The following is a 25382-nucleotide window of genomic DNA, read 5'->3' on the forward strand; positions in this document are numbered from 1 at the left end:
GCTGGGTCAGCTGGTCGTGCTCCCTCAAGAGGGGAGCATTTCCTATAACCTTACTGTCCGTGGCTTTTCCCAGTTTGAGGATCCTCGTTGTTCTCACAGTGTCTGATTTGTTCAGCTTCAGTGTTCCTGGATGGCCTGGTCAGAACAATGCTGAGATCCTGGGGCCACCCTTAAGGACTGGGGGCATCTGTTGGGGCTCATCCTCCTTGTCTTGTCACCAGGGGTTCTCATTTATCTTCTGTATTGCAGGATCCAGATACATCAGTCAAGCTGCTGCCAAAGTTGACATCGAATTTGATTATGATGGGCCACTCATGAAGACAGAAGTCCCCGGGCCTAGATCTCAGGTGAGTCAACCACACCTGGGCCAGGTGTGACACACCAGCAGGTAGGTGCACAGACAGTTTAAGGGTACTTTCAGAGCCTCCCACTAGAGATGTGTGTGAAAATGACCAGGCCACTGTGAAGGTTTCAAGAATGTCTCATGTCTACTGTCATGAGAATGTTGCCTAACAGTCAGTCACAGACTGGGAACATGTGACATTCAGATTGCTCATGCATTTAGAGCTAACCAGCAGTTAGGAAGGTGGCCTTGCTGGAGCCATCTGCAGGCCTAAGGTGTGACTGGCTGGCAGCTGGTGCAGTTTACATCTGCAGTGACTTGCCTCTGCTCCATGAGTCCCTGTCCCTCCAGCTTGTCACACTGTGCTTATTCTGATCTTGCTATTGAGACTGCTATTAAATCTATTGAGACTGAAGCCCCACACTGGCTTTCAGATGCCCACCTTACTCTACTGACCAATAGAGTCACTTGCATCACTGTCTGTCCAGAATTAAGGGCTGGGGCTGAACTCATAATTGACAATGGAAGTTGAGACAAAGATAAATGTAACTGTAACATGATAAAGGTGATCTGTACAACAAAGCAGAATGGGGGGGGGGGGAGGACAGAAAGGAGCCAGAGACAGACGCATGCAGGTGTGGAGTGAAGGCAAGGGAAAATGGGAACAAAGATGCTGTGATGAGATTCATTACTTTGTGTTCTAACTTTGTATTATTTAAAATAGTAATAATAATAAGCTGGGGCCTTCAAGCCCAGCTTGAAAATATTCAAGCTGGGATGGTGGCTCACACCTTAATCCCAGCACTTGGGAGGTGAAAGCAGCCTAAGATACCTGGGAAGCTGTTTCCATAACACAAATAGGCGTTGTCTTCTAGGCAAGAGATGTGGCACAAACCTTTCAATGCTTCAGGTTTGTTTTCTCTGACTTAGCGTATTTCTTTCCACAGTGGGATGCTGTCTTATTTGCTGTAAGAAGATCATTCCTTTTGCCATAGCATCTATTTTCTTAGTTCTGAAATGTTTGTCTTAATCTAAGTATTTCTATTTATTTTGGATGGTTTTAGAGCTTTTTGTGCACATTCTTTTGGGGTGGACTCTAATTTAATAGAGAAATTACTAGAATAGCTTTTCATTTTTTGCTGTTAATATTATTTTAAATTTTTGTGTGGAAACATGTAATGTCAAGATGCTAACTGTTGAAGTCCCTTTTATGATGAATTATTTGGGGGGCTGAAATCTTGCTAATATCAAAGCAACTGGCTTTCAATTCCTAATTTCTGCTTGGAATAGGGGAAAGTGAATTGTAATCACAAGTGGTTCTTGTTGAGAAAATGAATGTTGTTAATTATTTCACCCTCAGTTGCTGATAAGGGAGTTGCATCCTTTCTTTCTTTTGTTCATTAGTGTTGGAGATCAAATTCAAATGCAGGGCCCTGTGCACACTTGGCAAATGCTTTAGCACTGAGCGTTTAATTAGTAATTTTATGTGCATGTGTGCTTTGTCAGATGTAAGTCTGTGTACTGTGTGCATGCAATGCGCACGGAGACTGGAGTTACAGACAGTTATGAGCTGCCATGTGGATGCTGGGAACTGAACCTGGTTCAGTGCTCTTCACTTGAGCACCTCTTTAGCCTGACTGAGGTTTTTTAAAATGAGGACATGGGTGCCAGCCACTAAGCCTGTCCCTGGGTTGATTCCTAGTAACCCATATGGTGGAAGGAAAGCACTGACTCCTACAAATTATCCTGTCACGTGGTAGATGTATATCTGCCTACAAACAAGATAAAATAAATAAAAATGTCAAATAAAATGAGGGCTGTAATGGAGCCCAATGGCAGAGCACTCACCCAGCATGGGCAAGACCCTGGGTTTTGTCCCCAGCACCACAGACAAAATTAAATTCCTTCAGACTGGGTGTCGTGGCCCAAAGCCCTTGATCCAGAACTCTGAAATAGAGGTGGCATATCATTGTAAGTTTGAGGATGACCTAGTGTACTTACTGAGTTCTAGGCCAGCCAGGGCTACACAATTAGACCCTGTCTCAAAAAGAAAAGAAAATAAATTTTCACTTCCTTTTCTTTCCCAGGTATTTAAATCCTAATCTCTGATCTGTCTGTTGTCCTGACCCCTTACTGTGTGTGGAGTAGATTTGTAGCAATTATTTGTATTAAGTAATTCTTAAATATTTACTTAAGATATTGACTAATAGTCTATCAAGTTATTGGCATCAGAGTGGAAGACAAAGCCTCTGTAACTGGGAAAGCATGAGAGATGTTTAAGCCACTTTGGCAAGAGTGTGACATCCATGGCTAATGTTTCTCATCTTGCCTACAGGAGTTAATGAAACAGCTGAATACAATCCAGGTAAGTGGACATAAGGTGATTCTACAGTTTCTTTTTTTTATGATTTTATTTATGTGTGCATGCCTGTATGTGTATATGCATATGTGTAGTTGCTCACGGAGTCTAGGAAAGAGAATCAGATCCCTCTGGAGCTGAAGTTGCAGGCAGATGTGAGCCATCTCACATGGGTGCTTAGAACTCAACTTAGGTCCTCTGCATAAGCAATACAAGTTCTTCACACTGAGCAATCTCTCTAGCCCATGTTTTTATTTCTTAATTTCTATTTCTTTCTAGTTTTCCTAGTGGCTTCTCTGAGGCTTCCCACACATTCTTTAACTTGTCAGAACTTGCTTCTGAGTTACTTCTCAACATTTTTTTGTTGTGATAAACAATCCAGACATAAAATTTCACAAAACACAAGATTATGGCTTCAGAAATGAATTTCAAGCAAGCCACTAGTGTCATCTTCCCCAGAGAAAGACATAGAAGCATGTCAGCACCCAGATTCCCATGTGGTATAGAACAAATAGGGGTGCAATCTGTTTCCACACTCCAAGCTTATTCCTAAGAAGCTATGAATCTGGGGAGTAGTAGCCAGCCTGAACCAGTGTCCTCTTTCCCAAGAACGCAGAGGCGGTACACTTTTTCTGCAACTATGAAGAAAGCAGAGGCAACTACCTAGTGGATGTGGACGGCAACCGAATGTTGGACCTGTATTCTCAGATCTCCTCTGTCCCCATAGGTAAGAGCTCAGCAATCACCTGTCACTCTTTTTTTTGTTATGATCATCAGGCTTTAGATATTTGTCTTGGGTGTTTTACCAGCCTCTCTCCCAAGGGTGGAGAGGACACGATTAAACATTGTTTTGTTGTTGCTAGGGGGTTTTCTTTTAAGTATGGGAGTGTGTTGCTTGTATGCACCACCTGTGTGCAATACCTACAGAGACATGAAGGGGGCATTGCATACCCTGGGACCCAAATTACAGATGGTTGTGAGCCTCCATGTGGACGCTAGAAATAAAACTGGGGGCCTCTAGAAGAGTATCCAGTGCTCTTAACTGTTAAGTCAACTTTCCAATCCCTAGATATTGTTCACATTATTTTCAAGTGTTATTTTTAAGTATGTATATATATGTGAGTACAGGTACTCATGGAATCCCTGAAGCTGGAGTCACAGATGGGTGTGAACTGCCTAATATGGGTGTTGGGAACTGAACTTGGATCTTCTGCAAGAGCAGAAAGCGCTCTTAACCCCTGAGCCTCAGTTACAGCCCTTACATTGTTGTAAATAATAAAGATTCTTTACAGGTTTGGTAAACAGATATGGTGTAATCAGCTTCAGGTGGTCCGATCCTTTAATGACCCTGGCAGCTGAAGTGAGGGAAGCTGGGATAGGAGATCCAACAGCAACTCACAGAGCACAGCAGTGATTTGGGAAGCTGGCCTTCTTGCCCCACCCTACCTTAGCTGGTAGATGCTTTGCAGCTTGGGGAAGGTACTCAACAGGTGCAGCCTCTTTGGCCTGACACATATTAGGGCCTTCTCTCCTTTCCTTCTTCTGGTGTCTCCAGATGTGCATGCATTCATTTTTTTACCTGTTTTGCAACTAGGTGAAAAAAGCTAGAAGTGGTATACTTGCTCAATGGAGCTGTCTAGGTGGGGTTTGCTACCAGAACCTCCAGCGAGGTTTCTTCAAGTAATCTACAGAGAGAAAGCCCCAATTGGAAAGGGAGGCAGGGAAATAGCATCCAACAAGAGAAGAACAAAAGGGTGAGGTCTCTGCTAGAGCCACAGCCTGCTCTCACTGGAGACTCTGCGTGCCAGACTGAGGAAGATCATTGGCCTTTTTGCACCCCTGGGCTGGCTGCTCATTGCCTATCCACTTACAAGAGGAGGCCTAGCAAACTGACCTCCATGCATGGAAGGCAGTTTCCACAGGAAGAGGCGATTGGAGCCATTATCAGCAACACAGGCAGCAGCTGGAATATGGGGCTGATCTGCCTGGGAAATGTGACCTTGATGGATGCTAGCAGCACCTGCCTCTACTGGGCTCACCTCCCAGCCACACAGAGCTGACACAGACAATGGAACAGACAGGGTTAATTTGGAAATGAGATAGCTGTTATTTTCAGCTTGGATGGTTATTGTCCCTTTGGTTGGTAGATGCCCAGCTGTGTTCAGTAGCCTGTGGGCTGTGTCTGTCCCTTCAAGGATGATACTGCTTGTCTGCTGTAGAGGAGACAGGCGTGGGGTAGTTGGTTCTGATGCTCTGTGTTAACAGCTCCCCTCCCCCACCTCCTGGCACCCTGGGATCTCCCCTAACCCCCAGCCTCAAGGGTCCACTCCTCCCCTATCTCCCTAGCTCTTGTCCTCAGACACACTAATTCCCTATTGAGATGTGACCAGATGGCAATGCTGACTCATCCTTCAGGGATGCCTCAGCCTCTAAAGAAGCAAGGATTTGAAGGCTTACAACCACCACTCCCCTTGGCTTTCATCTCTTGTCTGATTTTGTATTTATTTATTGTGTGTGACTGTAAATGTGCACAGCAAGGTGCACGTAGGGAGGTCAGAGCGCAACTTGCAGGATTCAGTTCTCTCCTTCTATCGTGTAGGTTCCAGGGATTAACTCAGATCATCAGACTTAGCAACAAGCACCTTTACTCACTCTGTCACTGCAATGGCCCCAAAGCTGTTTTTGAGCTTACCTGAAAGGGCTAGCATAGGCATGCACTACCAGAATCTACCAGAAGCCTGGCATGTTGCCAAATGCCTCACACATTAATAAATGGCCATGGCTGCCCTAATACACGGTCTTTTGCTATTACCCTCAACTGACCTCACTTTAGACTCCAGAAGGTCACAGAAACTGCTTGGTGATGCGGGGGTCTGAGGTGCTGCCAGGACAAGGACAATGAGTCCACCTCTTATGTTCCTACAGAGCAGCCTTGTAGACACCTGCCCTGCTACGGGGGTCCCACAACTCAAAGCCAGGTTCAAAGTTCCCTAATGGGAGTTCTGTTTTCATCTCTCCTATGGGAGCCAATGAGTCAAACTGCCTGTGTAGTTTAATGAGGTTTCCCAAGACCAGCCTTATCTACTGAGGCAGAAAAGTCATAAACACCCAGGCAGCATGATGAGCCAGAACTCTGGCCAGAAAATGGTTGGAAAAACCCAGAGGATGTTCTCTCCTTGAATGATGGGCAGTGTCTAGTCCTGGACCCTGCAAGCCTTGCGTGGGCTGGGAAGAGACCGAAATGTTAACTCCCTCCCTGGTTTTCGTGCTTCTGAGCCTTCCCACTCCCCAGTTTGTCCTCCACAGCTGGCACAGTGAAACCACAGTCCTGCCTGGGTGGTGCTGCTGGATGTTTAATACTTGTCTAAGCAGTCTTTTAGGGAGACAGGTCCCAGGTCCAGAGCAGATAACATAAAGATTGTTTCCAATGCATTCAGCCTCTAGCCTCAGTGATACAAAGTCTTCTTTCAAATAAATGTATTTCAATTAAAAAGTACAACTTACTCCAGTGAAGGTGCTAAGAGAAAATACGGAGAGACGGAGTAACTTATAAACAACAATGGTTTCTCTCAGTTTTCAAAGCTGGCAGTCCAAGATCCAGGCATCACAGATTTAATGTCTTTCTGGGACAAGGTGCTGCCTTCCCTCTTCCTTGCCCTGTGTCCTCATAAGGTGGGAGGCTGAACACCCCCTTGGTTTTTTATAGAGGCACTAATTCCCTTCACAAAGTTTCCACCCACATGACCTAATCAACACCACATGACTTAAAGACCCGAAATGGCTGAAAACAAGCTCCAAATACTATTATCACCTCAGGGTTAGGATCTCAGCAGATGAGTTGCACGGAACAAACATTGCAATCCTGTGTGGTTAAAAACCCACTTCTGCTCTAAGCTCCCCTATGGCTCTTTCCTCATATATCTAATAGCTTCTGAATTCTTGCCCACATCACTGGTTCACTATGCTATTAATTCATTCAATTAAAATGTATTGAGCTGAGTGAGCCCTGGGTGGGGGTGGAGTGGGCAGAGGCATCTCACATTCAGGCTCCAGACATCAGTGCCTACATCTTCCTTTGGCCTTCCTGCCAGGGTTATTGCTAGACATGTTCATTACTCTCCTGGTGCTGTCATAAAATACCCTGACCAAAGCAATTTAAGAAAGAAAGGGTTTATTCTGGACCAGTTTAAAGGTACAGTCCATCAAATCAGGGGAGGAAAGGTGGCAGGACAGTGAAATGGCTGGTCACACTGCATCCAGTCAGGAAGCATAAAATGATGATGGATGCTGGTACTCAGCTCTGTCTATCTACCTACCATCTATCATCTATCTATTCTTCCATCTCTCTAACTACCTATTATCTATTAATCTATCCTATATCTATCTCACCTATCATCTATCTCCTTCCATCTCTCTATCTACCTATTATCTATGAGTCTATTCTATCTACCTATCTATATCAGCTATCATCTCTCTTCCTGTCATCTATCTAGCTACCTATCATCTATGAATCTATCCTATCTATCTATATCATCTATCTATCCTCCAATCTACCTATCATCTATCATCCATCTATCTATCTATCCTCTACTTGGAGACAGGATCTCATTGTATACAACTGGCTGGCCTCAATATGGTGCCACCCATTTTCAGAGTGAATCTTTCTATCTCAATTTACCTAATCAAGTAAATCTGACAAGGCACAACTAAAGGCTGGTTCCCAGATGATTCTGAGCACTGTCAAGTTGACAGTGGATATAAACCTTGACAATGGAACTAGCGATAATAAACAAGAAAGCTCCCTACACATAGATGTTCAATAAATAAAAGTTTTCATAAAGAAGGGGAGGGTGGTTCTAAGCAGAACTGCAGGGTCCAAGGCCTGCCTTGACATAGAGGAGACCAGGATGTTCCCTCACTTCTCACAGTCATGCTACTTTTTGTTTTTTGGAGGGGGAGAGTGGGGAGAATGTCATGTATATAGCTCAGGGTGGCCTCAAATTTTCTATACAGCTCAAACTGTCCTTGAATTCCTGATTCTCTTGACTCCACCTCCCAAGAACTGGAATTACAGGCATATACCACACACCCAGCAGCATCTCCTGCTTTTCATCTGCATCAGCAGCCTGGCTGTGCCTGACCTCATTGGGCTTCTGGCAGAAGGAAGGATCAAGTATTAGCTCAAAACTTGGCATGTAGTTGAAGCTCAGAAATGGGGATTGGAATGAGTTTGTTATGGAGTCCTTAGAATAACAGCTCTACTGCCTTGACATCTTCCTACCACACCTGTCTGGCTTTTTAAAAACCATCATTATCACCATCATCATTATATTTACATAATTATTTAATGCATGTGTTATATGTATGTTCCTATGTACATGCACACACACACACACATACATACACACACACACAATGGTGTGCATGTAGAGAACAGAAGACAACTGTGGGAGTAAGTTCTCTCCTTTCACCATATTTGTCCCAGGGATTGAACTCAGATCATCACAAATACCTTTACCTGCTGATCCATCTAGCTGGTGTGTGTGTGTGTGTGTGTGTGTGTGTGTGTGTGTGTGTGTGTTTCAGAGACTTACAGGTAAAGCCTGAAGTTCCTATGAATGTTTTCTAAGGTTACTGAATCAGATAAGCTATATTTAACATGCTTTCACCCATTCAACAGCACAGTGGGCATCCAGTTTTCAGGGGCCCCCTGTTGGGGAGGAAACGCTACTAACGATGCCACACACTACACTTTTCTTAGATTCAGTTTGAGGCCACTCATTGCAAGTGAATAGGAATACAGTTCCATCTTTGCTGTTGTTTTGTTTTGTTTGGTTGGTTTTTTGAGACAGGGTTTCTCTGTGTAGCCCTGGCTGTCCTGGAACTCACTCTGTAGATCAGACTGGCCTTGAACTCACAGATATCCACCTGCCTCTGCTTCCTGAGTGCTGGAGTTAAAGGTGTGCACCACCATTGCCTGGCTGTATTTCTTTTTCTTATCTGGTCACACTGACTGCAATCTAGTGCTACAGTAGTGACAGTGAATGTCTTTGTCTTGTTCTTGACTGCAGAGAAACATAGGGTCTTTTTCGATGTTGATGAGGACATTAGCGGTGAGGTTTTCATCTTCCTACCTCCCTCACTCCCGCCGTCCCTTCCTCCCTTTCCTCTCTGTTCTGAGACAGGGTCTCACATAGACAGGCTGAAACTCTCCATGTAGTTGAAGATGGCCTTGAACTTCTTCTGTCTCTACTTTTAAACTTCTGGTTGGCAGTTGTGCCCCACCAACCATAGTTTTTTATGGTGCTGGGGTTGAACCCAGGGCTTCCTCCTGTTAGGCAAGCTCTCAGCCAACTTCAACTACATCCCTAGTCCAAGGAGGGTTTGCACAAATGTCCTTCATCAAGCTGAGGTGCCTTTTATTTACTTATTCGTTTATTTATTTATTGTTTTTGAGAGTGCTTTGGAGCCTGTCCTGGAAGTAGCTCTGTAGACCAGGCTGGCCTCGAACTCACAGAGATCCGCCTGCTTCTGCCTCCCGAATGCTGGGATTAAAGGTGTGTGCCACCATTGCCCAGCTGAGGTGCCTTTTAATTCTTAGCTTTTTTGATTATTTTTGTTTTTGGATTTTGCTTTGGGGATTTTTGTTTGTTTCTTTCCTATTATCATTATTGTTATTATGTATATGTACACACATACTCATATATACCATAGGTCACAGGACAACTTTAACATCAATTCCTGCCTTCCACCTTTATGTAGATTCTAGGGATTTAACTCTTGCCATCTGCTTTGTAGGACATGCACTTTACCTGCTGAGTCATCTTATCAGCCCTCCTAATTTTTTATTTGTTCCTTTGTTCCTTTGAAGAAACAGCTCATGTATCCCAGGCTCACCTCAAACTTACTATGTAGCCAAGGATGGCCTTGAACTATTGAACTATTGGATTCCAGAAAAGGGCCCCCACTTCAATACCTAGACTATTGAGTGATCTTATCATGAAGCAACATTGCATTTCACCAAATGCCTTTTTTTTTTTATCTATTGAAATGATCCTGAAGTAGCCATTATTATTGGTTTCTTCTAGCAAGCTATTCAGTGCACACATGCACATATATACCTGCTTTCCATCTGCCCCCTTTTCACTTGGTGGCAGATCACACCGCTGATTCCCACAGCACAGATGGACCTCTCTCTCGTCCTTTTCTCCTGCTGCATGGTGAGGCTGCAAGGGGTTCATTGTGTGCATAAATCACAGTTTGTTTACCTGATATGCTGTTGATAGCTGTAACATGCTCTTCAAATTGTGTAACATCAGCCGCTCTGGAAAATAAATGCAATGGGACCCTGGGAACATGCATGTGTATATGAAGGCAGGATGTGGCATGTGATGTGGTGGTCACATTGCAAGTGGTGTCCCTTGGTCCTTGAAGAAACATTTATTGGGTTCCACCTCAGCCCAGGGACACTGGGAAATGAGGTAGGACCACGCGAGGTCTAGCGCATTGACCTATTGATTGCCTTTACCTTTCACTGGTCCAGCAGGTCTCAAACATGAACAAACAGCCCAGCGTCCTCAGGAAACTTGGAGCTCTCCAGGCTGCACTGAGAGAGATTTCTAGTCATGGGTCAGAGTCTTTGACACAGTGTTTTGGAGACGAAAGCAAGGGGAGGGGGAACCTCAGATGTGGTGGCATTCTTTAACCTTACTGTACCCTCTTCTCCCCAGGTTATAACCATCCAGCTCTGGCGAAACTCATCCAACAGCCTCAAAATGTGGTATGTGTCCCTGATGTGCACACTAAGGACAGACAGCTCATGACCAGACCCACAGGCATCTTTACATGAGATTAATTTACAGCACTGGAGATGTTTGCTGAGCCTGTACCCTGTGCCAGGCACTCAGATACTAGAGTCACCTGAGAAGAAGGGAAGCTCAGAATAGAGGAAATGCCTCCATCCCATTGTTCTGTGGGCATATCTGCTGGGCATCTTCTTAATTAGTGATGATAGGTGTGGGAGGGTCCAGCTCACGGTGGGCAGTGCCACCCCTGGGCAGTATTCCTGGGTTGTATAAGGAAGCAAGCTGAGGGACTAGAGAGATTGCTTAATAGTTAAGAGCACTTGTTGCTCTTGCAAAGGACCTGGGTTGGGTTCCCAGCACCCACATGTCAGTTCACCACTGTCTGTAACTCCACTTCCAGGGGATCAATACCTCTTCTGACCTCCACAGGTTCCTGTGTGCACGTGATGCACATCCATGCACTCAAGGACACACATAAAATAAATTTTATTTAAAAAAAAAAAGCTGAGCAAGTGGTAGGTGACCTGCCTGTGAGCAGCAGCTCCTCTGTGGACTCTGCTTCAGTTCGTCACACAGGTTCCTGCCTGAACCCCTGCCCTGGCTTCCCTTGGTGAGGGATTGTAACCTGTAAAACAAATAAGCCAGCTGGGCACGCGTCTTTAATCTCAGCACTTGGGAGGCAGAGGCAGGCAGATCTCTGTGAGTTCCAGACCAGCCTGGTCTACAGAGATAGTTCCAAGACAGCCAGGACTGTTTCACAGAGAAACCCTGTCTCAAAAAAAAAAAAAAAAATCAAAGAGAGAGAGAGAGAGAGAGAGAGAGAGAAGCCCCCTACCAAAAGCTGTTTTAGTCATGGTACTAATCACAGTGACAGAATGTAACTAGGACAGCAAGGAAAACTTAGCATCCTCACTCCTATGGAGACAGTTACCTAACCCCATACATCAGTGAGAATTGTAACCACATTTACTACAGAGTAAAGGACATGGTACTAAATAGGCACAAGACAATGATAATACTTAACATACATGAATGCATATGTATGAACAGGCATTGTGTGTATACAGTACTCTCAGAAGCCAAAGGAGGGCCTTGGATCCCCAGGAACAAGAGTCATAGGCTGCAGCTGGAAGCCTGATGTGGGTGCTGGGAACCAAACCCAGGTCTTCTGCAAGAGCAGCAAGCTCTTACCCCCGAGCCATCTCTCCAGCTCCTCTTTTTTTTTTTTTTTTTTTCCAGCTCCTCTTTTTAATTGTACTTCTTTTCTTTTCTTTTGGTTTGGTTTGGGGTTTGGGGTTTTTGGAAACAGGGATTCTCTGTGTAGCAGCTCTAGCTGTCCTGGAACTCAATTTGTAGACCAGGCTGGCTTCAAACTCACAGATCTGCCTGCCTCTGCCAGCAGAGTGCTGGGATTAAAGGTGTGCACCACCACACCCACCTCTTAAATGTACTTCTACCAAACTTGGATGCATGTATATCTTGTGTATTGCACATACCACCCTCCCATAACCACCTATATGTTCTATGCTTTATGACAGTACTATTCTGTGTTTGGGGAATGTTTAATAGATGAAGAAACAGAAGAGCAGAAAAATTATATATCTGTATTAGCTTTCTCATTTGCTATGACTTAAGCAAATGTTATTTTGGCTCATAATTTGAAGGTACACCATCATGGCAGGGACAGCATGGTGGCAAGAACAAGAGGCAACTGCAGTCAGGAAGCCTGGAGAGATGCATGCTGGTTCTTAGCTCACTTTGTTTAGTTCAGTACTCCAGCTATGTGGTGGTGCCACAAACAGTTATGGAGCCCCCCACCACAAAGCAATAGAGAGTCCCTCACAGACGTTCTCAGAGGTGATTCTAGAGCCTGTCAAGTTGACGATCAGTATTAATCATCACACTGCCCAAGGCCACATGGGCCAGTGGAGATGCTGGAAATAAATCCAGAGGACTGAGTTCATCTGTGATGGAGCAGGAAAGATTTCCCAGGGAAGTAACTTTAGACAGAGATCTGTAGGAGGAGAGGCTAGGAGGTGGCATGCCGGTGATGGTGAGGCATGCTTGGGGAAGAAAAGAGCAGAGATAGCAGCAGGCAGGATTCAGGTAGGACCAGAGTAGCAATGGAGTTTACACCACCTTTGTCCTAGTTTGATTTCTGTTGCTGTAGAAAACACTAACCAGAACAACTTGGGGGAGGATTTATTTGGATTAAAGTCCCAGTCCATGGCTAACAGGAGTCAGGGCAGGAACCTGGTGATAGGAGCTCTGATGGGGTGCGGCTCCCCATGGGCTGCCCAACCTGTTTTCTGTTCATGGCCCAGGACCACCAGTCCAGGGATGGCACCACCCGTCTCACATCAATCATTAATCAAGAAAATGTCCCACGGACAAGCTCACAGGCAAAGCCTCAACTGAGAGTCCCTCTTCCCAGATAAATATAGGTTTGTGTCTAGATAACAACATCATCAGCAACAACAAGAAAACAATCAACCTTCAATAGATTTTCTCAGCTTGGCACTGGTGGCGTTCAGATCCAGGCCATTCCATGTTACGGGGGCCTCTTGTCATCGACACACACAAAAGGAGTCTTAGAAACAGCTGTTTCCTCTGTCCACCTCTAGGTACAGTAACCTTGGCTGAGAAGCCCAGTTTAGATGGCACTTTCGTGGGGTGAGAGATGTCACTCGGTTGTCAAAGTGCCCAGTATGCAGGAAGCCCTGAGTTCTATCCTCATCACTCAATGAAACCAGGGATGGTGGTGAATATCAATAATTTCCACACTGGCTGTGGGGTAGTGGCACACACTTTTAACCTCAGAACTTAGGAGGCAGAGGCAGGCAGACCAGCCTCTTCTACAGAGTAAGTACCAGGACAGGCTCCAAAGCTACACAGAGAATCCTTGTCTGGAAAAACAAAACAAAACAAAATTAATACTAATAATTTCCACAGTGGAGAAGTAGAGGCAGGGGGGACCCTCAGATAATACGAATTTGAGACCAGAAAGGTTGTGTGAGATCCTGTCTAAAAAATTAATAACAGAGATTTTACTTTCCTATTTGTTCTACTACCATGCAATTTTGAAACTGTTATATATTCATTTTCAATTACTATATTAACAGATGGCTGCAATTCTAATTTAAAATAATACCTGAGAGCTATGCATAGTGGCCCATGCCTATAACCCAAGCACTCTGAGGCAGGAGGGAATCAGGAGTTCAGGTTCATCCTCATTCTCATAGCAAGTTTGAAGCCAGCCTGGGCCACATGTCTCAAAATGACAATAAACTCAGAGCAATACCTGCATATGGCCTCTGCTTCGGGCCAGGGTCTGTTGAGATGGCTGTGGACTCTGCTCCCAGGGGTGAACTTCCCTGCTGAAGGCTAGAGTATGTGCCAAGACTCATTCACCCTATTCCTTTCTTCCTGGTCTTCTTGACGTCTACTGTCACCACTTGCAATAGAGTTGTATCCTATTCTACTTCTGCTCATGTAGTCACATTGGGCCCAAAGGGAAATAGAGAGCTATCTCCCTAGCTGAGCCTTCATGACGACTTCCTAATGATGTGGGCATGGTCCCTGGAGTTAGAAGGATCTGCAGAGTTAGCATCCTGTGGTTGTGTCTACAATGCCAAACAATGCACTGATGTACCACAATGAGTCTGTGCTGTATAACAGGATATAACATGCCTCGCCTCCTACTGAGAATTATAAATAGTAACAGGGATCAAAACAGGTCACCTGGCTGTGACTTCCGCCATCCAAATTGGATAGACCCCACCCCTCTCTCCTAAAAGACAGCTGTGTCTCTCCTCTCCTCTGCCCCTGAGTGAGATTATTCCTCATATACTCTTTATCATGTCTGATTATTTTTCTCAAAAAAATCATGTGGACATTCATCCTCCACCTCTTGTGGGCAGGAAACTGTCCTTTCAATGGTTTCATGGCATTGACTGTGTGAATATACAGCAACCAGTTTATCTACCTTCCTGAAGATAGTTCCACGTTGGGACTCTCCAGAAGATAACTGCTGTAGGAGTTATCTTTATAGCAGAGCTAGCAGCAGAATTGTGGCCATGGTGAATGTTCATGTTCTGTTTCTGCAGATCTTGCCAGTTTGCAAACTTACTGGCCTGATTTCCCTTCCCACCAGCATTGAGGTGGGATGGAGGTCTCAATCACTTCATAGTTCCTGTGTGACTCAGAGGTGGACATCCTTGCCTACTCATGCCAGGAAACTTAATCCCTAAAGGAAAGCAAGGACAGTAAAAGCCAAGTCCTAATCAAGAAGTGAACTCCACTCTTAACTGTGCTGTGGATGTAGCTATTGGTAGAGTGCTTGCCTAACCTGCACAAAGCCCTGAGTTTGATCCCAGGCACTGTACAAACTGGGTGTGGTGCATGACTGTACTTCTAGCCCTCAGGAGGTAGATGCAGTAATATCAGAAGTTCCATGTCACCCTTGGCTATATAACAAATTCAAGGCTATCCTGGGCTACAAAAGACTCAGTTCCAAAAAGTCCTTTAATCCCCAGAACTGAAGATCTGCTGAGAGAGCCTTGATCAGTTGGCATGGCCTGCCTGGAAGGGACTAGAGGACAGTCTTGCCTCCAGTTAATTGAGCAGGTACGAGGGGAATCCTGAGAAGGTGGCCAATGAAGCCAAAAGGCTCAGAGGATGTGTTTACGATCAAAGCTGCTTTGTTTTAAAACTTATGCATATCCCAGATGCCTTGGCAGCTGGTGCTGAGAGAATGTGTCAACAAACATGTCACACACATTTGCAGTGTCAGCTGCCTGCGGAGGCAGTCTTCCCAACAGCACATGACATCAAGGCCCAAGGATTCTGATTTTTGCAACCACATGAACTGTTCTTTAGGAACCTTCCCTGCCTACCCCACATACCTGTCACATGTTACCCAGGCAAGGGCTGGTCCTCACCTTCACCTCCCCAGCTTTATGGGACACCCCCCCCCATCTAAACCATTCAAGGCTTAAATGACAGGTGGACTGCCAAGCCCACCGAGCATGTACTTGGGTTCTGGTACTCATGCTTGCCTAACAAGATTTTTACCCACTGATTCATCGTCTCACATCATACCTGGCTTCCTATTAACCCACTTGGGCCACAATAGCACCTCTGTGAAACCGGTGATTTCATGTCACTGCAGAAATGCATACTGTCCCCTGCATCTATCTGGGTTCCAGTTCTAATGTCTTTAGGGCCATCTCAATACATTTCCCTGTATTGGACTAGCCTGTGCATAATCACACGGCCATGAGCGACAGCTGCAGATGGGCTTCCCTGCACTTTGGATGGATGCAAAGGGAGGGCCAAGTAAGACACTTGCAGTCTGTGACATTCAGGCCGATCTACCATTCTTCTGTGCTCTCTCTGTGCCTTCTCTCCTCAAGGTTCTCTACCAATACCTGGCAAGAGGTGCCTACGTTGACAGATGAAAACCCTGAAGTTCAGAGATGTTAGGTGACTTACCCAAGGCCACACCAGTTCTCCCCTTGCTGCACTTAAAGACAGCTAAGCTGGTGGCAAGCCTTCTGGAAATCTGTCCTCATTTGATTCTGCAGCCACCACGTCCCAGATATCTTCTGCTCTTAATGCCACGCTTTGTCGAACAAGAACACCGCCCCCACATCCTTTCTGGGCCCAGATAGGCAATCAAGCTGCCAGCCAGCCTGTCTCTCTCCAGGAGCCTCTTCCCCGCAGCCCATGGCAGCCTCTGCTTCCACCCTGGTCTCATCATGTCCCTGATTTCTCACAGGCCCCATGAGCAGGTCAGAGCCAGAAAAAAAAAAAAAAATGCTTCTTAAGGTCCCTGCCAACAGACCAAGGTCTTCAGTTGTGTCAAACAAATGTGTGCCCAGCGTTAGCATTTCTGAGCAGAGGTGCCTGGAGTGCCTGGCCCAGAATGTCATCAGAAGCCAGCAAGCCCTCCCTGGAGTCCTGCCTGTGTGTCTTGGAACAAATTGCCTGACCTCTGTGGTCCTCGGCAGTGATACTTCTCATCCTTCCTGCCCCCTTTGCATCTCCTAGTCCCCCAAGGAAGGGTCATAAAGCAGGAAAAGCAACAAAAGTATGGATCTGCCCCACTTTCTACTGGCCCAAGCCATATCCTGAAGCCACCAGGAGAATGACTGCTGGGCCTCCCTGTCCTGAGTCTCCCCCAGTGCATTTAGATTTGCATTGAACTTATTATCTGATCACGACCAAGAGAGGCAAGTGTCTGAGAAGTCTCTATATCCAAGTACAGCCTCCGTTTGTCTGTTCTGGTTTGTTTGTGTTTCTGACATAGGGTCTCCTGGAATCTAGACTGGCCTCAACCTGCCTATGTAGCTAAGGGCAGCCTTGAAATTCTGAGCTTCCTGCCTCTACTTCCCCAATGCTTGCAATTGCTGGCATGAGCCACCATGCTAGATTTCTGCAGTGCTGGGCATGGAACCCAGCGCTTTGTGCATGGTAGGTGAGCACCCTACCAACAGAGCAATATCCTTAGCCTCAACCACTCTGTGTGTACCAGGCTGGCCCAAGCTTGATAAGAATCTACACTACAACCTTCCCAACACCTACTTTTTATAATAAGTGTTCTTTTTTCCTTTTGGTTTTATTGAGACATGGTTTCTCTGTGTAGCCCTGTCTGTCTTGGAACGTACTCTGTAGACCGGGCTGGCCTCAAACTCAGAGACTCACCTGCCTCTGACTCCCAAGTGCTAGGATTAAATGCATTTACCACCAACACATAGCTTATAGTAAATGTTCTTTGTTTGTTTGTTTGTTTGTTTTTCGAGACAAGGTTTCTCTGTGTAACAGCCCTAGCTATCCTGTAGACCAGGCTGGCCTCAAACTCAGGGATCCCTCTGCCTCTGCCTCCAAATGCTGGGATTAAAGGCATGAGCTATTACTTCCCAGCTATAATAAATGTTCTTAACCATAGCAAGAAACTACTTTTTGATTTACAAACAAACTGTAAATCTCCTTTCTCCAGCTGCCCCTGTAGTTAAGGCCACTTACCAAATGATAACACACAAGTTAATGCTACTCAGGGCCAAGCCACAGACTTCCCTTGGAACTCCCCAGTCTACACAGTATTTTTCTTTTGTGATGTGCCCTAGAATCCAAGCCAAGATGCCAAGTTGTATTTAGTATGATCCCTCTTATAATCCAGGCCCACTTCCGTGTGACCTCACTTTTTGTCCCTTGAGCAGCGTCTCTCTGTTGTTACCAGCCCTGGTGGTATGTGTTGAGGGTGAGTCCTCTGAATTGCAATCCCCTTAGTCCACCTCAGGTATGTTTGGTCATTAGCTTGATGGCCAGATCCAGCACCCAGACAAGGAAAGAACTTTGACTCCTGGTCAGCCTCCAACTATGTCCTTGGCTTCCCTATCTTTACTCTTGAAATCCTGAACTATCCCGAGCTCCCTGGTTTTGTAAAGTATGACACCTCTGCTTATCTGACCAGTTATCTTAAGTTATCTTAAGGATGCAGAAAGGCCCTGTCCAGTGACTGCCAGGGCATAGGTGACCAAATGGACCGTGCTTCCTCCCTGGTCTCACTGTTGCATGCTCTTTGGGATCACTTCCTCCTGGTAGAGTGGGGCAAGGAGGAAGGCCACAGGTAGGAAGTCACCACTCCTGGAGTGCTCCTGAACCCTCATAAGCAAAGATGGGCACAGAGTGCTCTTTCTGTTCTAAAGTCGCAGAGGCTTCGTTTTAAGTGACTTACCATTAATAACTTTAACTTTGTTTTGTTTGGGGATTTTTGAGACAGGGTCTCATGTAGCCAGGCTTCAAATTCATTTTGTGAGGGGGACCTTGAACTTTTTATCCTCCTGCCTCCACCTCCCCAGTTCTGGGGTTACAGAGGGATGCCAGCATTCATGACGTATGGGGTGCTGAGTGGAACCCAGAACTTTCTACCTACTAGGCAAGCTCTCTACCCCCTGATTTTTGGCTCCAGCCCCTGAAGGTGTATTAATATGGGATTTTACTCCTAAAGGCACCTGTCTCACTTAGGGGCTTGCAATACTATCCCTCAACCAGAGACCATTTGAAGACAAATTTTTATCAGAATTCGAAAGTCAATGCCCATTTCCCTTTTCTTTGGAAATATGTTCATGCTGTCTTCCTGGGCCTACAGACCTCCCAACAGCCACAGGGCAGGGCAGACTCACCTTTGGACAAACAGGTGTGAGTAGCAAACATCAGTTCAGCATTCATTCATGCTGTTGATTTCCTTGCAGAGGGAGTTAATGCTCTGGACCTACCTCTATCAACATAGGGGAGACGGGATGATTGATGTAAAGATACTTATGATGGTCTGGCTTTTTTCTCTATTATTTAGCCAGCTCCACCAACATACCTCCATTTTATTTAGAAGTCTCACAACCATAGTCTCTCTCTGTTGTGTGTGTGTGTGTGTGTGTGTGTATGAGAGAGAGAGAGAGAGAGAGAGAGAGAGAGAGAGAGAGAGAGAGAGCTGCATGCTTATGAGTGTTACAAGGGTGGGTGCACCACAGCACGTTTGTGGAGGTCAGAGGGGGCAATCTCAGGTATTAGTTCCCATCTTCCATCTTGTTCCCCGTTGTGCATTCCAGGCCACTGGCCTGAGCATCTAAGGATTCTGTCATCTCTGCTTCCCATCTTGACATAGAGACCCTGGGATAACAGATGCTCACTAGCACATCCAACTTTCAATGAGTTCTGGGAATGTGAACTCAGGTTCTCACCTTTATATGGTGCTTTACCCACGAATCCAGCTCTCCAGCCCCTGCTGTGGATTTATGGTGCCCCTCCCCACCTTTTAAAATTAAGGTACAATGTTGAATTCCAGGCCAGCCTGTGCTATATGAGCCATGGTCTCCCAAAAAATAAAATAAAAAACCAAAACACTAAAATAACACCGATGAGCCTACAGTGCCAGAGATAGCCTTTTTGACCCCCTCAACTATATAATGTGGAAGAGGGCCTGGGTTGGACCCCAAGAACTGATGCATTTGCTGCTGTTCTTTTACAGAGTACTTTCATCAACAGACCTGCCTTGGGCATCCTGCCTCCAGATAACTTTGTAGACAAACTCCGAGAGTCCTTGATGTCGGTGAGTTTGGGGGATAACCCCACCCATGTTTGTAATCCACCTTCCAGCCTGCCTGTCTGTCCTCAGAGATGCCCATGGCAAGGTCAGGGAAGGATGAGATGCATAGCCAGGAAGGATGGGTGGGCAGATGGCTGCTGCTGCAGTAGCTGCCTGGCTACATAAGACCTGGCTCAAAAGGAAGAAAATCAGGGAGGGAGGGAGGGGAGGGAAAGAGGAAGGGAGGGAGAGAGGGAACAAGCACTAAAAGGAGGAGGTAAAAGACTAAAAGACAGCTTTTTTAGCTGATTCTCTCATAAATAATTTTGTGTGTGGGTATATAAACAGGTCTCATATAGCCCAGAATGGCCTCAAATGTATGATCTAAATAGCCCAGGCAAGCCTCAAACTCGCTATCGGGATAGCGTTGAACTTTTGATCCTCCTGGATCTACTTATTACAGTAGTGTGCCAACACTCTGAACCCAGGTCTTTGTGCATGCTGAGATAGTGCTCTACCAACTGAGCACATCTCCAGCCCTCAAGAAAAATATTTTTAAAACTTGCAACAGAGTGTCACTTGTATTTCCAGCCGGTGCTGAGATGGATGAGTGTACACGAGCACACTGGGCCAGGCTCCACTGGAGTTCCTCTTGCTTTCTTTCCTCTCTGCTAACCTCAGAGATCTCCCTGGGCTGCTTCTCCACCCTGGAAAAGACTGAACCCACCCCTCCAACCTGCTGTTTCTGGTGCACCTCTGGTTCCCTCACTGCCTCTCTCACCCTCCTACCAGTGCTGGGAGATTCAGCTCCAGGGATAGAAATAAGAGTTCAAATTACTCATAGTGGGCTCCCTCTGCAGGTGGCACCCAAGGGCATGTCCCAGCTCATCACCATGGCCTGTGGCTCCTGCTCCAATGAGAATGCATTCAAGACCATCTTCATGTGGTACCGGGTAAGCTTTGGGGCAAGAGCACCCACACTGACCCCACCCCACTCTGATCCCTCATACCCCAGTGTTCAACTTGGATATAATCTAGAGCAGTGCTTCTCAACCTTCCTGATGCTGCACACCTTTTAATACAGTTCCTCATGTTATGAATGCCCAACCATACAATTATTTCATTCTACTTCACAACTATCATTGTGCTGCTGTTATGAATCATAATGCACCTATCTATGTTTCTGATGGTTTTAGATGACCCCGTGAGGATCTCTTCATCCACAGGGTGAGAAGTGCTGGTCTAGAGAGCTTGGTTGGAGCTTTCCAGCATCTCGGGTTGACGTGGCACAGAGGGCTTGGGTCCTGCTGTCAATGTAGTTATGTTACTGGATTTATTAGGGTGGGGCCTCACAGGGCAGGCTTAACCACCTGTTCTCAAGAAATCAATTAAAGAGGCAAATTAATAGTTAAAATCAAAAAGTGGAGATTTATTCAATGTGGCCACATCAGGAAGAGAACAAATACAAGAGGTCTGGTCATACATCAAGTCTGTCTTCCAGGTTTGGACAGGAGACTTAGGTTTAAGTAGAAGACATCTATTTAACTAAGCAGTCTGGACAGTTGTGGATGTGATCCCACCCACCATTGTCTCAGCTCCAATCTACCCTGTAAGATTCTGACAATTTGTAAATCTTTCTTAAGGAGCCAGGTTTCCTCCTCTAATTTACCCCTTGGGCTTTAGCTCTTTTTTTTTTTTTTTTCTCATAACATAAGAACCCAGGGGGATTTCAAATTTGTGGGGGTCCATTGCTTCAATAGCCTAACAGCCAAATATCTTCCTTCCTGCCAGGAGGGTTATAGTCACTATTTATTTTTCCTGTTATAAACTGTCCCATCTCAACAAACCCTGGTTGCTGCTGATAAAATATTAATAGATCATGTAGCAATGCTTGCATTTATTTTGTCGCAAGTTCAATTAGTATCATGTGTCTATCTAGACATGTCATGATAGAACATTAAATCAACCTTTGTGAACATACTCTGGCTGCCTGAATTAAGTGTCTCTGTGGGAGGAAGGGGACCCCTTTTACCCCAGCATGTCTCTAATTCTACTCTGTTCTCTTTTGGAAGAGTAAAGAACGAGGGCAGAGAGGTTTTTCAAAAGAAGAGCTGGAGACCTGCATGGTCAACCAGGTAGGTGCAGAGTTTCGGAGGTGGCTCAGTAAACAGACTTAGTTTCAAGCCTGACAACCTGAGTTCGATCCTGAAACCCCACCACTCACCAAACACACACACAGGCAGGCATGGAACCCCAACACACACACACACACACACACACACACACACACGCACGCACGCACGCACGCACGCACGCTCACTCACTCACTCACTCGTGTAATTATCTTGCAGGTGTAGCTGGGGCTATTCCCTCACCTATTTCAGGACCTGCCCTGGCCATTAGTTGAATGGCCTTCTGAATTAGGAGTCCCTGTGCTTTGCCACCCAGAGTTTATTTGCTAGTACAAGGCTGAGCGGCACTCTTCCTAATTGCCCATTAGTTTCCCAGAGTGACTTCCTGAATTTGACAGTCTACAGAAACCATGAATGTCTGCTCAAAGTAGAACAATCCAAACCATCAGCACAAATGTCTGCACTAGAGTTTTCCACTGGTGTTTATAGAATTATAACCAGAAAAGGATGGATATCACCTATTTTGTCCAAGCATGAAAAAAAAAAAAAAAAAAAAAGAAACAGTTAAATGTTGGGCTTCCAAATTCAGAAAGGATTCACAGATGGGGTTCACCCTCACTTAATGTCCAAGAACAGCTTGGTCTACCAACATTTTTAGACCTTATTCCTCACTGTTAGTACCTGATCATGTGTGTCTGTTGCTCTCTTGCTGTGTTGTGTTTTGTAGCACAGCTCCCATGAAGCCCAGGCTGACCTGAAGCTTGTAGGCCTCGATCGTGCAGAGATCCCACTATATATCTGCTTTCTGAGTATTGTGGGATTACAACCCTGTGCTGCCAACCTAGCTTGGCCATACAGGAGATATACAGATATACAATCAGGATATATAAAGGAAATAGTGGCAAAAAGTATTCTGGGATGTGTGAGAGGAGACTGTGGAGCTTTTCTCTGGGAAAATGCTGCAGGGACCTCCAACCTCCCAGAGCCCAGGGCTAAGGCATCTGAGGTGGCAGCAGCAGTTCTCCACAAGGGAGCCAGAAGCCTGTTAGGAGTCTCTCGCTGGATAGAGAGTAAAGAATGAAAACTCTGGGGTTGGAGCGATAGCTCAGCAATTAAGAGCGCTCACATGGAACCCGGGTTCGAGTCTCAGCACCTACATGGCAGCTCACCACCATCTGTGACTACAGACCCAGGGGATCAATGCCTTCTTCTGACCACCTTGACACCAAGCATTCATGTGGTACACAGACACACAGACAAAATACCCATGCACATTAAATAAATACTTTGTAAAGGAAGTAAATAGGGACCACCTCATCTGCTTGGAGCTGGGAAGGGGCTAGAACCTGTGCACCAGATTCTTGAGCCTCTGGAAGCCAAGTGAGCAGCTGCCTGACATCAGGAGAGAGAAGGTGGGGTCCGTCCTCCCACTGTTTTTCCTGTCCAGTCTCTTCAGACACCTTGGTCATTCCTGGTGATTGTGCATTTTCAGTGAGAGCCACAGCTCAGTTCCTGTCTCAGGCCAGTGTCACAGCACTAGGCTGTGGAAGCCAGGGCAGCCTGGAGCATGAGAAGGCTGGAGGAGCAGAGAAATTGTAGAACCAGTCCCTCAGTTTGCAGCACCCAATAGGCAGAGGGACTGGTGGTGCACTCAGCCACTGGCTGCCACCAAATAGGAAAATGTCACCTGGGGCAGACCTTGTGGAAAGCCAGAAGCCCAGACAGTGATGTGGAGCTTCTTTGTTTTAAATCTGTAACTTTTAAGTTGACTGAACAAGGATGCAAAACAAAACAGAAAGCCTGCAGGCTGGGTACAACTGCTAACATCTAGTTCACAGCCCCCCCACACACACACACCAGAAAGGACCATAGTTCTGATGGACTTCATCTGGGTCTGCTGAGTAGCACACAGTCCCTAGTGCTCACGGTAAATGACCGGTGCCTGCATTATTTTTTTCATTCTAGAGTCCTGGATGCCCCGACTACAGCATCCTCTCCTTCATGGGCGCTTTCCACGGGAGGACTATGGGTAAGGAGGAACCAGTAGTGTCAGAGACTTCATGCTACCTGTCACCACAGATGCTAAAGAGAAAACAGGGGGTTAAGAGAGAGAGAGGGAGAGTGTGTGTACTGCCTTCCCCCTCCTATCTTTAGCCAGTAGGTTTTGCAGGGAGTAAGAACAAAGGCATATTGTCCTCCGGTCAGGGGTCAGCCTCCTCTCCGAGATTCTGGTGTTTGTGTATCTCTCCATATCACCTCCTGAACTTTTTCCTCATTATTATCTCTCCCTGTGTAGCAGTGTTCACATTTCTCAAGCCTGGGAGCCTCACAAGCCTTCCTAAGCACCACCTAGGCCAAAGGTTAACTCAGAACAAAGGAACAATTAGCAATGTGAACATGTAGGGCAGCTGAAACGGCTCAGTGGGTAAAGGTACAAAACTTGCTGGCATGAATGTGATCCCCTGAACCTATATGGTAGATGAGTCTCCCATCATTTGTCATGCTACTCTCCCGTGCACATACTGACACACTCACCCACCCCAATAAATAAATAAACGTGATTTTTTTTTATTTTGAATAAGGAGGGGGCTAAAAAGATGGCTCAGTGGTTAAGAGCACTTGCTGCTCTTGGAAAGGACCTGGTTCAGTTCCTAGCCACCACATGGCAGCTTATAACCATCTGTGACTCCAGGTCCAGGGTCTGATGACCTCCTCTAGCCCACAGTCCACATACACACTTATACATGAAACACTTATGCATGTATGTATGCAAAACACTTATACATGAAAAATAAAATGTTTTAAAATAGTTGTGAAAAAACACTGTGTAACTGTAGCTTTCTTTCTCCAACATGAAAGGCAAATATAATCTTCTAATACAGAATATAAAGGGCTAGAAAGATGGCTCTGTGATTGTAAGTGCGTGATACTCTTCAGAGGACTAAGTTTTGATTCCCAGCACCCATGTCAGGTGGCTCTCAGACATATATAAGTCCATCTCTAGGGCATATCATGCCCTTACTGGCCTCCTCAGGCATTACTCTCACATGACATAATTTATACATCCACATTAAGAAAATAACAACAATAACATAGAGTATAAAAATGCCCCATCCATCCCTCCTGTAACCCATCAATTCCATTTCAGTTCCATGCAGATTGTGACTGTTTGTAAATATGGATTATGGGCCAGCAAAGGGAGGAATTTTCCAAGGCCATTTAATCACCAAGCAAGGATTTTGAACTCTTCTCCTCTTCAGCAACTAGGTTTAATCTGCAACAAATCATAAAGCAAATGCACACACACACACACACACACACACACACACACACACACACACACACGTGCATGGGGCTAAAGAGTTCATTACTGCCCTCTTCAAAGTCACTCTATGCTACTGCCCAAGCCAACTATCTGTTCTTCTGTTTTGCTGGGCTCAGGATGCTTAGCAACCACACACTCCAAAGCAATTCACAAGATTGACATCCCCTCCTTTGACTGGCCCATTGCACCATTCCCACGGCTGAAATACCCCCTGGAGGAGTTCGTGAAGGACAACCAGCAAGAGGAGGCCCGCTGCCTAGAAGAGGTAACTTCTTTCCAGCTGTCTCTTCTGAGCCCAGAAGAAGACAAATGTAGGACATGGGTTGTGCTCCT

General features: G+C 45.7%; 1 protein-coding gene across 1 annotated transcript in view; it reads left to right on the forward strand.

Annotated features, from left to right (window-relative positions):
• The first annotated feature begins 245 nt into the window (after nt 1–245).
• Nucleotides 246–25382, forward strand: part of Abat (4-aminobutyrate aminotransferase) — a 35171-nt gene continuing 10034 nt past the window's right edge. The window contains exons 1-9 of the mRNA XM_051181393.1: nt 246–347; nt 2679–2708; nt 3312–3429; nt 10433–10482; nt 19536–19616; nt 20453–20545; nt 21665–21727; nt 23690–23753; nt 25166–25314. Of these exons, the coding sequence (XP_051037350.1) occupies nt 315–347; nt 2679–2708; nt 3312–3429; nt 10433–10482; nt 19536–19616; nt 20453–20545; nt 21665–21727; nt 23690–23753; nt 25166–25314 (681 nt within the window). The 5' untranslated portion in view covers nt 246–314. The remainder of the gene's footprint in view (nt 348–2678; nt 2709–3311; nt 3430–10432; nt 10483–19535; nt 19617–20452; nt 20546–21664; nt 21728–23689; nt 23754–25165; nt 25315–25382) is intronic.

The sequence above is a fragment of the Phodopus roborovskii genome, unplaced genomic scaffold (assembly GCF_943737965.1).
Source record: "Phodopus roborovskii unplaced genomic scaffold, PHOROB, whole genome shotgun sequence".
NCBI classification, from domain to species: Eukaryota; Metazoa; Chordata; class Mammalia; order Rodentia; family Cricetidae; genus Phodopus; species Phodopus roborovskii.